Source organism: Oncorhynchus masou, unplaced genomic scaffold, assembly GCF_036934945.1.
Source record: "Oncorhynchus masou masou isolate Uvic2021 unplaced genomic scaffold, UVic_Omas_1.1 unplaced_scaffold_2284, whole genome shotgun sequence".
In the NCBI taxonomy this organism is placed as follows: domain Eukaryota; kingdom Metazoa; phylum Chordata; class Actinopteri; order Salmoniformes; family Salmonidae; genus Oncorhynchus; species Oncorhynchus masou.
In genome coordinates this window covers 20,523-35,032 of record NW_027008753.1, presented here as the reverse complement: position 1 = coordinate 35,032, position 14,510 = coordinate 20,523, and the positions used below count along the sequence as shown (strand labels likewise).

The following is a 14,510-nucleotide window of genomic DNA, read 5'->3' as shown; positions in this document are numbered from 1 at the left end:
GTATTAAACCACGAGCCACTCTGCGTGGACGGGGAGGGAGTGTTAAATGATAGGACGCTATGTTCAGTGCAGGCTTTGCGTACAGTCGTATTAAACCACGAGCCACTCTGAGCGGACAGGACACTAATGTTCAGTGCAGGCTTTTGCGTACAGTCGGATTACGAGACACCCGAAATAAAGGCACCAGGGCTGGGAAATCCCCACCAAGTCTCACGTCTGGCCATTGTAGGACTTTTTTTGAAACACACCATTCCCCACCAGTGACAGAGCATAGGCTATGGGATAAGGGGGACAGGTCTTTGTTAGGGAAGCAAGCCTCTGAGTGGAAGGCTCTTATGCGCGCTCAGCTCCACTGGGCAAATGGCAGGGGCGCCTATGAGAAAGCAGGGGTGTGTCCACGGCCGGCGAATTAGCTTAGCGTCGTCTTCATAAGAGGGAAAGGGCTCTCCACCCCCTCATTCGTTTGTGAGAAGCAACGAGACATCAGCATCATGCCCGAGCCAGCAAAGTCCGCGCCCAAGAAGGGCTCCAAGAAAGCCGTCACCAAGACCGCAGGGAAAGGCGGCAAGAAGCGCCGAAAGTCTAGGAAGGAGAGCTACGCCATTTACGTGTACAAAGTCCTGAAGCAGGTCCACCCCGATACCGGCATCTCCTCCAAGGCCATGGGAATCATGAACTCGTTCGTGAACGACATCTTCGAGCGTATCGCCGGAGAGTCGTCTCGCCTGGCCCACTACAACAAGCGTTCCACCATCACCTCCAGGGAGATCCAGACCGCAGTGCGGCTGCTGCTCCCCGGGGAGCTGGCCAAGCACGCAGTGTCCGAGGGCACCAAGGCCGTGACCAAGTACACCAGCTCCAAGTAAACAGCGCATTTGGAGTGCTGTAGTAACCCAAAGGCTCTTTTAAGAGCCACCCACCCTGTCAGTGAAAGAAGCAAATCCACGTGTGTGTGTGTGTGTGGAGGACATGTCAAAGAGGGTTGTGTCCAATTGCGGGGGGGGTGATTAATGACGCTGACATGAACAGGGTAGGAATGTGTGCATGCCAGTAGAACACAGTGAGTGGGATTCCACTGACTGGACACATGAAGAACGGTGTCAGAGCAAGTGACGTCACCGATTGAAACGAGCCGTTCCACCTGTACAAGAGGGAGGAGGAGAAGAAGAGCCTCTCTGTCTCTCTCTCTCTCTCTCTCGGCCTATATCAGGGCCAACAAGCACATGGGGCGCCAGCCTCCATAGCGCCGGCCGCACAGCCAGACACCAAGACCCACAGACAGACACAAAGACCGGCACGAGTCACGCTGCGGAGTCAAGCGAGGAAGGACTGCGAGAAGGGCACAAGCCCAACTACTTTGGCCCTCACCTCATCTGGATGACACGCTTTTGAAAGAGAGAGAGAGAGAGAGAGACCGAGCAGAAGAAAAAACACACTGTGCACAAAGAGCAGGCTACAAATCCAACTCAAGGAATAATAAAACATCACACACAAGCATGTCGTCGTTGACAGTGTATTATTTCCTGTGCCTCCTGGACACATGACGAATACAACGTGAAACTAGTCTCAGCCAGGCCTCACAAGTGCATGTGTTTTAAGGTCCCCAAAAGAGCTCTCCTTTAAAACACCAAGGACCACATCAGGGGACGCCGAACCATTTGATTCCCTTGCCAGACATCTCGGCTCACTCCACAATCAATGGTGCTCGCAATCGGATGCACTTTTAGCCCATTTAGGTGACAAATAGCACAGGAAAAGCAGTGCGCACCGCTCCACCCGACAGTCGAACGGTGAGGTTTTGAGCGAGTCGCAGCAAAATGCACGGGGCTTCTGCAGCCCACATGACTTTATTCTGAACGGACACAAGTCTGCTCGCTGGGCCGTTCGCTTTTGGGCCAAAAACACGGCTCCGTCGGTGACTTTTGGCCCGATATTGGCGACCAGAAAACACAAGTGAAAGAGCATTTGGCCAGCCCGGAGAAGCCGAGCTGGGTGGCTTGAGTCTACATGGTTCTCATGTCGCGTTTAAGGCCAGCCCCCTGCACCGTGTGGAGCTTCAATAGCGCAGAGCAGCGTCTACAGCAAAGTACTCCTCCTCACTCCCAGACTACCGTAGTGTTGTAAGTGTGTGTGTGTGTTTACCGGACCGAACGACAGACATGGCAGAAGTCGCACCAGCACCCGCCGCCGCCGCGCCGGCCAAGGCACCCAAGAAGAAGGCAGCAGCCAAGCCCAAGAAAGCGGGACCCAGCGTAGGCGAGCTCATCGTCAAGGCGGTGTCCGCCTCCAAGGAGAGGAGCGGCGTGTCCCTGGCCGCGCTCAAGAAGTCTCTGGCGGCAGGCGGCTACGACGTGGAGAAGAACAACTCCCGTGTCAAGATCGCCGTCAAGAGCCTCGTCACCAAGGGCACCCTGGTCCAGACCAAGGGCACCGGTGCCTCCGGCTCCTTCAAGCTCAACAAGAAGGCCGTCGAGGCAAAGAAGCCCGCCAAGAAAGCCGCAGCCCCCAAAGCTAAGAAGGTGGCCGCCAAGAAGCCCGCCGCCGCCAAGAAGCCCAAGAAGGTAGCAGCCAAGAAGGCCGTGGCCGCAAAGAAGTCCCCCAAGAAGGCCAAGAAGCCCGCTACACCCAAAAAGGCCGCCAAGAGCCCAAAGAAGGTGAAGAAGCCCGCCGCAGCGGCGAAGAAAGCGGCCAAGAGCCCCAAGAAGGCTACCAAGGCAGCGAAGCCCAAAGCCGCCAAGCCCAAGGCAGCCAAGGCCAAGAAGGCAGCCCCCAAGAAGAAGTAAAGCTATTACAAACAGTGTTCTTTCTACTCGACACATGTTGTTACCACAAAAGGCTCTTTTAAGAGCCACCCACCTCTTTCCATAAAAGCGCATGTCATTCCATGTACGTCCTACCTACCTAGCTAAGAAATGAAATGAATGAGTTTTAGGCATCACATTTTCGAGTGGCTAAATGGCTTAACATTTGTCACTCAAGAGTGCAGCACCCTAACCAGTCAACATTGTTGTGTAGTGTTAGAATTCGCATGTCACATTGATCCTGATGATAATAATAAGAATACATACTATAGTGGGTTGGACAGCAGCCATTTGTATTATGAGCCACTCTCGAATTGATTGATACATGTTTCATTGATTTGAGTTCTCACTTTGGCGCTCCCGCCAACGCGAAAAAGTAACAAAAGTCGGAGGGAAACAGAGTAGCCTAGCCCTTGTCACTCTGCTGCCTGCCTGCCTGCCTGCCTGCCTGGGGTGGGGGCGGGCTTAGGGCTGACTGTCTGTCCCTCTCTCACTCCAATTGGATAAGGCCACACCGGTCCGGTGGCCAATCGATGCCTCTTGTGGCGAGGTATAAGTAAGGCTCTCGAGGTGGCCAGCGGCTCATTCAGACATTCTGTGACATACTGAAGCTACCAATATGAGCGGAAGAGGCAAAACCGGAGGCAAGGCCAGGGCGAAGGCAAAGACACGTTCATCCCGTGCCGGGCTCCAGTTCCCCGTGGGCCGTGTGCACAGGCTGCTGCGCAAAGGCAACTACGCCGAGCGTGTGGGCGCTGGCGCACCAGTCTACCTGGCCGCAGTGCTCGAGTACCTGACCGCTGAGATCCTGGAGTTGGCCGGAAACGCTGCCCGTGACAACAAGAAGACTCGTATCATCCCCCGTCACCTGCAGCTGGCAGTCCGTAACGACGAGGAGCTGAACAAACTGCTTGGCGGCGTGACCATCGCTCAGGGTGGTGTTCTGCCCAACATCCAGGCAGTGCTGCTCCCCAAGAAGACTGAGAAAGCCGTCAAAGCCAAGTAAAATCGCTGGTGCGGCTGCAACTTGACTACTCAACCCCCAAAGGCTCTTTTAAGAGCCAACCACCTAGCTCAGCAAAAGCGCAAAGTGTCCTTTCTGTGCCTGGCCAACTATTGGGCGTGTTTGTTAGATACACACACATATACACGGCACCGTATCATGAGACCTAAATGAAGAATAACAACTACTAGGCTAGAATGAGAGGGCAAAATATTGCGCGTAAAGTGTAACGTTGCTCGCTGCCCTAACAAAAGACCCAAGCGCGCCTCGGCGAGGGAGGGGGTTGCATTTTGGGGCGGCACGGAGAGGCCGAGCCTCCCGTCCAATGGGCGGCGGAGGAGGCCTCCGCAACGGGCCAATCGGGACGGTGCGGAGATGGTGACCAATCAGCAGACGCCGCTGCCGGCTTTATAAACTTCACATAGGCATTTGGAGGCTATACTCCGACTGTGAAAGAAGGAAGCTAGCTAGCGCCATGGCCAGAACCAAGCAAACCGCTCGCAAATCCACCGGTGGCAAAGCACCCAGGAAGCAGCTCGCCACCAAGGCTGCGCGCAAGAGCGCCCCGGCCACCGGCGGCGTGAAGAAGCCTCACCGTTACAGGCCCGGCACCGTGGCTCTTAGAGAGATCCGTCGTTACCAGAAGTCCACTGAGCTGCTGATCCGCAAACTGCCTTTCCAGCGCCTGGTGCGAGAAATTGCCCAGGACTTTAAGACCGACCTGCGCTTCCAGAGTTCCGCAGTGATGGCCCTGCAGGAGGCAAGCGAGGCTTACCTGGTCGGCCTGTTCGAGGACACCAACCTGTGCGCCATCCACGCCAAGAGGGTGACCATCATGCCCAAGGACATCCAGCTGGCCCGTCGTATTCGCGGAGAGCGCGCATAAACGATGACCTGATCTCCAAAATCCCCCAAAGGCTCTTTTAAGAGCCACCTCCATATTTCAGTCAAAAAGGCACAATTGTTCCATTAGTACACGCCCCTTTCCCACCGTGTATGTTGTAGACGAACACGTCGCGTTCCCTGCTCTCGAGTCCCTACAGACCGTGGTTCGATTCCAGGCTGTATCACCACCGGCCGTGATTGTAAATCAGAGTTGATTCGTTTCAATAACGCTCTCTTTCTTATATGTAATTAGATGTATGCCTAGAGTAGAAGAGGGGAAAAATAGAGTAGCAGTAATGAGTGATAGTAATGATATAGGCAAAAAGTGGGCAAAATTGTCACTATGTAGCTAAGAACAACTGACTTTGAAAGTCCCATGTTGCAGTGCCGCTGCTGAGAGGGGAAAATTTTCCCGTGGAGCACGGAGGCCATCTAGTGGTTAAACGCGGGTACTGGCACGTCATAGTGGCTCCCTATTGGTATTTGATCTTGAGGCCAGCGTTTCCCAAACTCGGTCCTCGGGTCCCCAAGTGGGGCACGTTGTGTTTTTTCGAATCCAATTGCTCTTGGAATGTAACATGCTAGAGTATGTCTTTTCCTTTGTGAAAATGTCCATTCAATAATTTCTGGGCCATGTGACATTCCTCGATGTGCCAAAAAATCCCTGTTTTGATCCGATCATTACAACGTTAGCTGCGTGCACCCCATAATTCATGCGACTGACTAAGCTATTGAAAGTAAATTGATATATCTCTGTCCAGCGCAAGTGAAAGGTGGTCGAAAAAAAGTGGTACCAAGGTTTTGGTTGAAGGGACAGGATGTGGTAGGCCACCAAATTAGTTTGTGTGAGTGCATAGGTAAGTTGTTTCGATATGGTGGAATAAATGGAGAAATGAAAGGAATCAATTTAGTGGGATGAATTCAGTGTGCGATTGAATATTCCAATGACATACCCATTGTTAGTCCTTTCGACTAGATCCGAGATCCCTTCATAGAAAAGGTATCAGGACAGCAGGAATCAATAGATGTAATCATCAAGGGCTTGCAAAAGAGCTGTTACGAAACAGGACACGAGCAGCCGTGATGATAGCCCTATTAGTAGTTGACCAATTACAGAATAGCAATCACCAATGCAGGCAGGTACGTGGTGATTGCTGCATTGGCTTCGTAAATAGGCTTCATAAGGAACTAAATGGCTCAGCACATGACATCTTCACAGTGCATAATATTTGATAGTACTGACTCCCGTTGAGTAGAGTCGTGTGTCTTTGGCGTGATTTGAAGTCGACTTCTGATGTGGGATTTAGTTGATTTTTACCAGAATATTTGCTGATGAATCGAAACCCCTTGACCAAATGATAAGACAAAGTAAAGGCCCTAAATGCAGCAATGACACGGCTAAAGTGTGTCATTGCAGGACCAAAGAGCAGGAATTGTCTGCTGTTGCATCTTCACTCATGAGACAGGTAATAGCGGAGCTCCGTGGTGCTGAAAAGGACAGCGCCCCTGGCCATTTGCCAAAGCCTATTTCCCGTTGGAGGGATTCTTGACATGCTATAGGCACAGTTCAGTACACCCCTCACCAACCGATTCTCGGGGTGCATTGGTGTAAAATGTGATCGTCGAGATACAGTTGTATAGGCTACACCAGTAGGGGAGCTTACAGATAAAGAGTGCATTAGGCTAGAGAGAAAAGTAGCATTCCGTTGTTCATAAAGTAGGTGAATGTAACTTACCCTCTTTTGATACTTGAGAAACATACATTCACATGATGTCCAAATCTGCAAGAGACAAACCAGCAGAAAATCAGCAGGTGAACAAAAGGGTTAAATGAATATGATTTAAGAGCAGTGAAATGAAGTAATAGTGACATAGATTGTAAGAAATGAAATCTACCATGTGAACATTACATTGTGGCTTTAGAAGAGCATGTATTTGTAGATGAATGACAGATTAGGTTTTGTGACAAAGTAACTGTATAATTTGAGATACTCTCCATGAGCATGTGTTTGCCTATTTGATGATCTGTTGTAAATATTGTTTGATTTTGACCACATACTTGTTGTGACAATTGCATCAGGTTGAGGGAGAAATGCTCTGTGTGGCCATTGTGAGTGGCACTTCTGATCCAGCAGGTGGTGTTAAGATCCCTCCCTATGTGGCTTGAATGATGAGCCAGTGTTGGCAAAATGACTTGTGGTCCAGCGGGTGGCGGTGAAATGCCTCCCTATCTATAATATGTCTTGACCTATTCCTTTGACATTGTTCACTTGATTGGAGATGATTCCGGTGTTCTTCGTGTCCTCTTCATGAGCACTTCTGCACGTCTTCCTTCCTGTCTTGCCATGTGGGTTCCACGGAGGTGTGTGTTTTTGTTAGATATCACTGGGCACATTCCTAACGTGGAGGTCGTTTGCATAGCTCATGTCATGTGGATATATAAAGTATTGTATTGTAAGGTATGTTAGTCTACGGACGGTCTGACATTGATCGTCAATATATTGATGTATTCCAATTCCATTTGGGTGTATTGTGTGGAATGTTGGAACATGGTTATATCTTACTTGTTAGACTTGACTGTGCTGTTGGAGCTGGTAACACAAGCATTTCCCGACATCTGCTAAACAGGGTTATGTATATCTCTCTAGTCACCCCCAAAAGCAAATCTTTCTTTGGCCGTCTCTCCTTCCAGTTGTCTGCTGCCAATGACTGGAAGGAACTACAAAAATCTCTGAAACTGGAAACACTTATCTCCCTCACTAGCTTTAAGCAGCAACTGTCAGAGCAGCTCACAGATTACTGCACCTGTACATAGGCCACCTATAATTTAGGCCAAACAACTACCTCTTTCCCTACTGTATTTAAATAATTAATTTATTTTGCTCCCTTGCACCCCATTATTTGTATTTGTACTTTGCACATTTCTTCCATTGCAAATGTACCATTCCAGTGTTTTACTTGCTATATTGTATTTACTTTGCCACCATGGCCTTTTTTTTGCCTTTACCTCCCCTATCTCACCTCATTTGCTCACATCGTATATAGACTTGTTTATACTGTATTATTGACTGTATGTTTGTTTTACTCCATGTGTAAGTCTGTGTCGTCGTATGTGTCGAACTGCTTTGCTTTATCTTTGCCAGGTCGCAATTGTAAATGAGAACTTGTTCTCAACTTGCCTACCTGGTTAAATAAAGGTGAAATTAAAAATGAATAAAAAATGTGCCTATTTGATTAGGACTTTTCCTCTAAGTGTCGCACTTCCATTTCCACTTTATGTCCCCGTTAGGGAGCTGTCATTTATGCTGCAGGCTCATTACCTCCAATGTCATTGTGGTCCAAGTTCAAATCCTAGGCTATAGGGTGTGGTAACAGGCCCTCTGTTATTTGTTGTTGTACTCTGCATGTGAAGTATCTGCCCTGTAGCCTGTAGAGGAACACAAACAGTTGAAGGGAACAAGTGACAGAGTCTAACCTGCTGTTGAACACAAACTCCAAGTCCTATGATGTTGCTCTGTGAAGAAGGTTAGCTTTTCAGCATTCAATTCCTGGCAGCCTTCTTCTCCCTGGTTGATTTGTGAATGCGAGTGATTAGAGAATGTTTGGCTTGGGTATCCAAGGTGTTTGACATTGTTGAGGACCAGTGTTCCGAGGGGCCGACTGTGACATCATAAAGCGGAATGTAGTTAGCGTGCTGTTTGAGGGATTCCAATTCAGTCGGTTGCACCCTTCCAGGCAGTGCAGTTGCGCTTCAAGTGTGCTCTCTGTGTGATGACTTGTTGTGCCTACACGGAGTACAGCTACGAACGGACGTGACATTTGGGGTAAGCCTAAGCCTTTTCGTAACCTTAACCTATTTCTTCTAACTTGCTATGACCGAGGGCCGGCAGCCACTAAGTACAGGTAAGAGACAATTATGGCAACAATAAGTTGTAAGATGAATGTGAAGAGTGGGACACAGGTTAGTAGTGGATCCCCCAGTTGTCACAGTTGGGCCTTGTGTTCAACATAGCTCAGTATTTGAGTGTGTTTCCCACGCACGTAAGTAGCTTTCATTTCTTCTTCCTCCATAGTTCACCTGAGATGTGAATCAACTGCACCGATTGATCAATCGCCAGTATGTGCCCTTGGGCCTCATTTGGCCCCTTTGAAATGACCTGTTGAGATCATTCGATGCAACATCTGAGGCTATCTGGCCTATAAAGGATCCACCTCATACCACTATTTGCATAATATAAGGCTGTGTTATTGGTTTTAGAAAAAAGTACCATACAATATTTGCAGATCCCTATCACCTCTGTACGCATAGGGAAACGATCCCTTTATTGTGTGTGTGTGTGTGTGTGTGTGGTGTGGGTGGGTGGGTGTCTGAGGAATGTTTTACTGCGTTTCAGCTTGCAGAGGTATCGCCACCCTTCCCATGGCCACCTGGATCCTGTCTAGGGAAGAAAAAGAAGAATGATGTTATTAAATGGCCTTCAAGAGCTACATGACTACTGAGGTGACATTACGGACCCCTTAGGATTTGTGGCATTCCTTGCGTATTTGTTTCCCGTACGTTCCACTTCGTTTCTCCTTTGTACTTGTGACACTATCTGAGGTTTTAACGCCTATCTCTATTAGGTGTGACTGGCAACCGCAGCGGGTTGAATCCTACTAGTTCAGTGTTTCCCAACTCCAGGCAGGAGTAGAGTAGCCATTTTTGTTGTAGCCCTGGAGAGGCACAGCTGATTGAAAGAGTTGAATCAGGTGCAACAACAACAAGAACAACACCAATCAATGTGAAGAGTGGGACACAGGTTAGTAGTGGATCCCCCAGTTGTCACAGTCGGGCCTCGTGTTCAACATAGCCCAGTATTTGAGTGTGTTTCCCACGCACGTAAGTAGCTTTCATTTCTTCTTCCTCCATAGTTCCCTAGAACGAACGCCCTCCCCTTTGCAGCAGAGGCCAGGCAAAAGCGCGCGCTTTCTGTGCCACTGGCTTCAATCAGGTCCACCAAACGCAGATAATAAGAGCACCAAGCACAGAAAATTACGTCATTAATTCACTTGAACTCAGCTAGCGAACACACGATGTCTGGAAGAGGTAAAGGCGGCAAGGGACTCGGAAAAGGAGGCGCCAAGCGTCACCGTAAGGTTCTCCGCGATAACATCCAGGGAATCACCAAGCCCGCCATTCGCCGTCTGGCTCGCCGTGGCGGCGTGAAGCGTATCTCCGGCCTGATCTACGAGGAGACCCGCGGTGTCCTGAAGGTGTTCCTCGAGAACGTGATCCGTGACGCCGTCACCTACACCGAGCACGCCAAGAGAAAGACCGTTACGGCCATGGACGTGGTCTACGCTCTGAAACGCCAGGGACGCACCCTGTACGGTTTCGGCGGTTAAACGCACCCTTCTCGGAACGTCAACATCCCGACTTGAACCCAAAGGCTCTTTTAAGAGCCACCCACATCCGCTTCAAAAGGGCCAAATCCATTGTCGTAGGGAACCATGAGCCACTCTTGAGTGGACGGGGAGGGAGTGTTGAATGATAGGACGCTATGTTCAGTGCAGGCTTGGCGTACAGTCGTATTAAACCACGAGCCACTCTGCGTGGACGGGGAGGGAGTGTTAAATGATAGGACGCTATGTTCAGTGCAGGCTTTGCGTACAGTCGTATTAAACCACGAGCCACTCTGAGCGGACAGGACACTAATGTTCAGTGCAGGCTTTTGCGTACAGTCGGATTACGAGACACCCGAAATAAAGGCACCAGGGCTGGGAAATCCCCACCAAGTCTCACGTCTGGCCATTGTAGGACTTTTTTTGAAACACACCATTCCCCACCAGTGACAGAGCATAGGCTATGGGATAAGGGGGACAGGTCTTTGTTAGGGAAGCAAGCCTCTGAGTGGAAGGCTCTTATGCGCGCTCAGCTCCACTGGGCAAATGGCAGGGGCGCCTATGAGAAAGCAGGGGTGTGTCCACGGCCGGCGAATTAGCTTAGCGTCGTCTTCATAAGAGGGAAAGGGCTCTCCACCCCCTCATTCGTTTGTGAGAAGCAACGAGACATCAGCATCATGCCCGAGCCAGCAAAGTCCGCGCCCAAGAAGGGCTCCAAGAAAGCCGTCACCAAGACCGCAGGGAAAGGCGGCAAGAAGCGCCGAAAGTCTAGGAAGGAGAGCTACGCCATTTACGTGTACAAAGTCCTGAAGCAGGTCCACCCCGATACCGGCATCTCCTCCAAGGCCATGGGAATCATGAACTCGTTCGTGAACGACATCTTCGAGCGTATCGCCGGAGAGTCGTCTCGCCTGGCCCACTACAACAAGCGTTCCACCATCACCTCCAGGGAGATCCAGACCGCAGTGCGGCTGCTGCTCCCCGGGGAGCTGGCCAAGCACGCAGTGTCCGAGGGCACCAAGGCCGTGACCAAGTACACCAGCTCCAAGTAAACAGCGCATTTGGAGTGCTGTAGTAACCCAAAGGCTCTTTTAAGAGCCACCCACCCTGTCAGTGAAAGAAGCAAATCCATGTGTGTGTGTGTGTGGAGGACATGTCAAAGAGGGTTGTGTCCAATTGCGGGGGGGGGGGAATTAATGATGCTGACATGAACAGGGTAGGAATGTGTGCATGCCAGTAGAACACAGTGAGTGGGATTCCACTGACTGGACACATGAAGAACGGTGTCAGAGCAAGTGACGTCACCGATTGAAACGAGCCGTTCCACCTGTACAAGAGGGAGGAGGAGAAGAAGAGCCTCTCTGTCTCTCTCTCTCTCTCTCTCGGCCTATATCAGGGCCAACAAGCACATGGGGCGCCAGCCTCCATAGCGCCGGCCGCACAGCCAGACACCAAGACCCACAGACAGACACAAAGACCGGCACGAGTCACGCTGCGGAGTCAAGCGAGGAAGGACTGCGAGAAGGGCACAAGCCCAACTACTTTGGCCCTCACCTCATCTGGATGACACGCTTTTGAAAGAGAGAGAGAGAGAGAGAGACTACCGAGCAGAAGAAAAAACACACTGTGCACAAAGAGCAGGCTACAAATCCAACTCAAGGAATAATAAAACATCACACACAAGCATGTCGTTGGACAGTGTATTATTTCCTGTGCCTCCTGGACACATGACGAATACAACGTGAAACTAGTCTCAGCCAGGCCTCACAAGTGCATGTGTTTTAAGGTCCCCAAAAGAGCTCTCCTTTAAAACACCAAGGACCACATCAGGGGACGCCGAACCATTTGATTCCCTTGCCAGACATCTCGGCTCACTCCACAATCAATGGTGCTCGCAATCGGATGCACTTTTAGCCCATTTAGGTGACAAATAGCACAGGAAAAACAGTGCGCACCGCTCCACCCGACAGTCGAACGGTGAGGTTTTGAGCGAGTCGCAGCAAAATGCACGGGGCTTCTGCAGCCCACATGACTTTATTCTGAACGGACACAAGTCTGCTCGCTGGGCCGTTCGCTTTTGGGCCAAAAACACGGCTCCGTCGGTGACTTTTGGCCCGATATTGGCGACCAGAAAACACAAGTGAAAGAGCATTTGGCCAGCCCGGAGAAGCCGAGCTGGGTGGCTTGAGTCTACATGGTTCTCATGTCGCGTTTAAGGCCAGCCCCCTGCACCGTGTGGAGCTTCAATAGCGCAGAGCAGCGTCTACAGCAAAGTACTCCTCCTCACTCCCAGACTACCGTAGTGTTGTAAGTGTGTGTGTGTGTGTTTACCGGACCGAACGACAGACATGGCAGAAGTCGCACCAGCACCCGCCGCCGCCGCGCCGGCCAAGGCACCCAAGAAGAAGGCAGCAGCCAAGCCCAAGAAAGCGGGACCCAGCGTAGGGAGCTCATCGTCAAGGCGGTGTCCGCCTCCAAGGAGAGGAGCGGCGTGTCCCTGGCCGCGCTCAAGAAGTCTCTGGCGGCAGGCGGCTACGACGTGGAGAAGAACAACTCCCGTGTCAAGATCGCCGTCAAGAGCCTCGTCACCAAGGGCACCCTGGTCCAGACCAAGGGCACCGGTGCCTCCGGCTCCTTCAAGCTCAACAAGAAGGCCGTCGAGGCAAAGAAGCCCGCCAAGAAAGCCGCAGCCCCCAAAGCTAAGAAGGTGGCCGCCAAGAAGCCCGCCGCCGCCAAGAAGCCCAAGAAGGTAGCAGCCAAGAAGGCCGTGGCCGCAAAGAAGTCCCCCAAGAAGGCCAAGAAGCCCGCTACACCCAAAAAGGCCGCCAAGAGCCCAAAGAAGGTGAAGAAGCCCGCCGCAGCGGCGAAGAAAGCGGCCAAGAGCCCCAAGAAGGCTACCAAGGCAGCGAAGCCCAAAGCCGCCAAGCCCAAGGCAGCCAAGGCCAGAAGGCAGCCCCCAAGAAGAAGTAAAGCTATTACAAACAGTGTTCTTTCTACTCGACACATGTTGTTACCACAAAAGGCTCTTTTAAGAGCCACCCACCTCTTTCCATAAAAGCGCATGTCATTCCATGTACGTCCTACCTACCTAGCTAAGAAATGAAATGAATGAGTTTTAGGCATCACATTTTCGAGTGGCTAAATGGCTTAACATTTGTCACTCGAGTGCAGCACCCTAACCAGTCAACATTGTTGTGTAGTGTTAGAATTCGCATGTCACATTGATCCTGATGATAATAATAAGAATACATACTATAGTGGGTTGGACAGCAGCCATTTGTATTATGAGCCACTCTCGAATTGATTGATACATGTTTCATTGATTTGAGTTCTCACTTTGGCGCTCCCGCCAACGCGAAAAAGTAACAAAAGTCGGAGGGAAACAGAGTAGCCTAGCCCTTGTCACTCTGCTGCCTGCCTGCCTGCCTGCCTGCCTGCCTGGTGGGCGGGCTTAGGGCTGACTGTCTGTCCCTCTCTCACTCCAATTGGATAAGGCCACACCGGTCCGGTGGCCAATCGATGCCTCTTGTGGCGAGGTATAAGTAAGGCTCTCGAGGTGGCCAGCGGCTCATTCAGACATTCTGTGACATACTGAAGCTACCAATATGAGCGGAAGAGGCAAAACCGGAGGCAAGGCCAGGGCGAAGGCAAAGACACGTTCATCCCGTGCCGGGCTCCAGTTCCCCGTGGGCCGTGTGCACAGGCTGCTGCGCAAAGGCAACTACGCCGAGCGTGTGGGCGCTGGCGCACCAGTCTACCTGGCCGCAGTGCTCGAGTACCTGACCGCTGAGATCCTGGAGTTGGCCGGAAACGCTGCCCGTGACAACAAGAAGACTCGTATCATCCCCCGTCACCTGCAGCTGGCAGTCCGTAACGACGAGGAGCTGAACAAACTGCTTGGCGGCGTGACCATCGCTCAGGGTGGTGTTCTGCCCAACATCCAGGCAGTGCTGCTCCCCAAGAAGACTGAGAAAGCCGTCAAAGCCAAGTAAAATCGCTGGTGCGGCTGCAACTTGACTACTCAACCCCCAAAGGCTCTTTTAAGAGCCAACCACCTAGCTCAGCAAAAGCGCAAAGTGTCCTTTCTGTGCCTGGCCAACTATTGGGCGTGTTTGTTAGATACACACACATATACACGGCACCGTATCATGAGACCTAAATGAAGAATAACAACTACTAGGCTAGAATGAGAGGGCAAAATATTGCGCGTAAAGTGTAACGTTGCTCGCTGCCCTAACAAAAGACCCAAGCGCGCCTCGGCGAGGGAGGGGGTTGCATTTTGGGGCGGCACGGAGAGGCCGAGCCTCCCGTCCAATGGGCGGCGGAGGAGGCCTCCGCAACGGGCCAATCGGGACGGTGCGGAGATGGTGACCAATCAGCAGACGCCGCTGCCGGCTTTATAAACTTCACATAGGCATTTGGAGGCTATACTCCGACTG

General features: G+C 51.2%; 5 protein-coding genes and 1 pseudogene across 5 annotated transcripts; all 6 read left to right on the top strand.

Annotated features, from left to right (window-relative positions):
- Positions 1–10: 10 nt before the first annotated feature.
- LOC135533224 (histone H2B) lies at positions 11–1,396 on the top strand. The gene has a single exon (XM_064960639.1). It carries the CDS (start codon positions 492–494, stop codon positions 864–866), a length of 375 nt encoding a protein of 124 aa, XP_064816711.1. The 5' UTR covers positions 11–491; the 3' UTR covers positions 867–1,396.
- A 120-nt stretch (positions 1,397–1,516) lies between these two features.
- On the top strand, positions 1,517–3,242 carry LOC135533219 (histone H1). The gene has a single exon (XM_064960638.1). The coding sequence runs from the start codon at positions 2,160–2,162 to the stop codon at positions 2,781–2,783; it is 624 nt and encodes a 207-aa protein (XP_064816710.1). The 5' UTR covers positions 1,517–2,159; the 3' UTR covers positions 2,784–3,242.
- An 18-nt stretch (positions 3,243–3,260) lies between these two features.
- On the top strand, positions 3,261–14,509 carry LOC135533217 (histone H2AX-like). Its single transcript, XM_064960636.1, has 3 exons — positions 3,261–3,803; positions 11,287–11,297; positions 13,669–14,509. The coding sequence occupies exons 1-3, from the start codon at positions 3,421–3,423 to the stop codon at positions 14,061–14,063; spliced, it is 789 nt and encodes a 262-aa protein (XP_064816708.1). The 5' UTR covers positions 3,261–3,420; the 3' UTR covers positions 14,064–14,509.
- Positions 4,242–10,140, top strand: LOC135533218 (histone H3-like). Its single transcript, XM_064960637.1, has 2 exons — positions 4,242–4,610; positions 9,749–10,140. The coding sequence occupies exons 1-2, from the start codon at positions 4,280–4,282 to the stop codon at positions 10,072–10,074; spliced, it is 657 nt and encodes a 218-aa protein (XP_064816709.1). The 5' UTR covers positions 4,242–4,279; the 3' UTR covers positions 10,075–10,140.
- On the top strand, positions 10,705–11,676 carry LOC135533216 (histone H2B). The gene has a single exon (XM_064960635.1). It carries the CDS (start codon positions 10,749–10,751, stop codon positions 11,121–11,123), a length of 375 nt encoding a protein of 124 aa, XP_064816707.1. The 5' UTR covers positions 10,705–10,748; the 3' UTR covers positions 11,124–11,676.
- On the top strand, positions 12,028–13,515 carry LOC135533214 (histone H1-like; annotated as a pseudogene).
- Position 14,510: the final 1 nt, after the last annotated feature.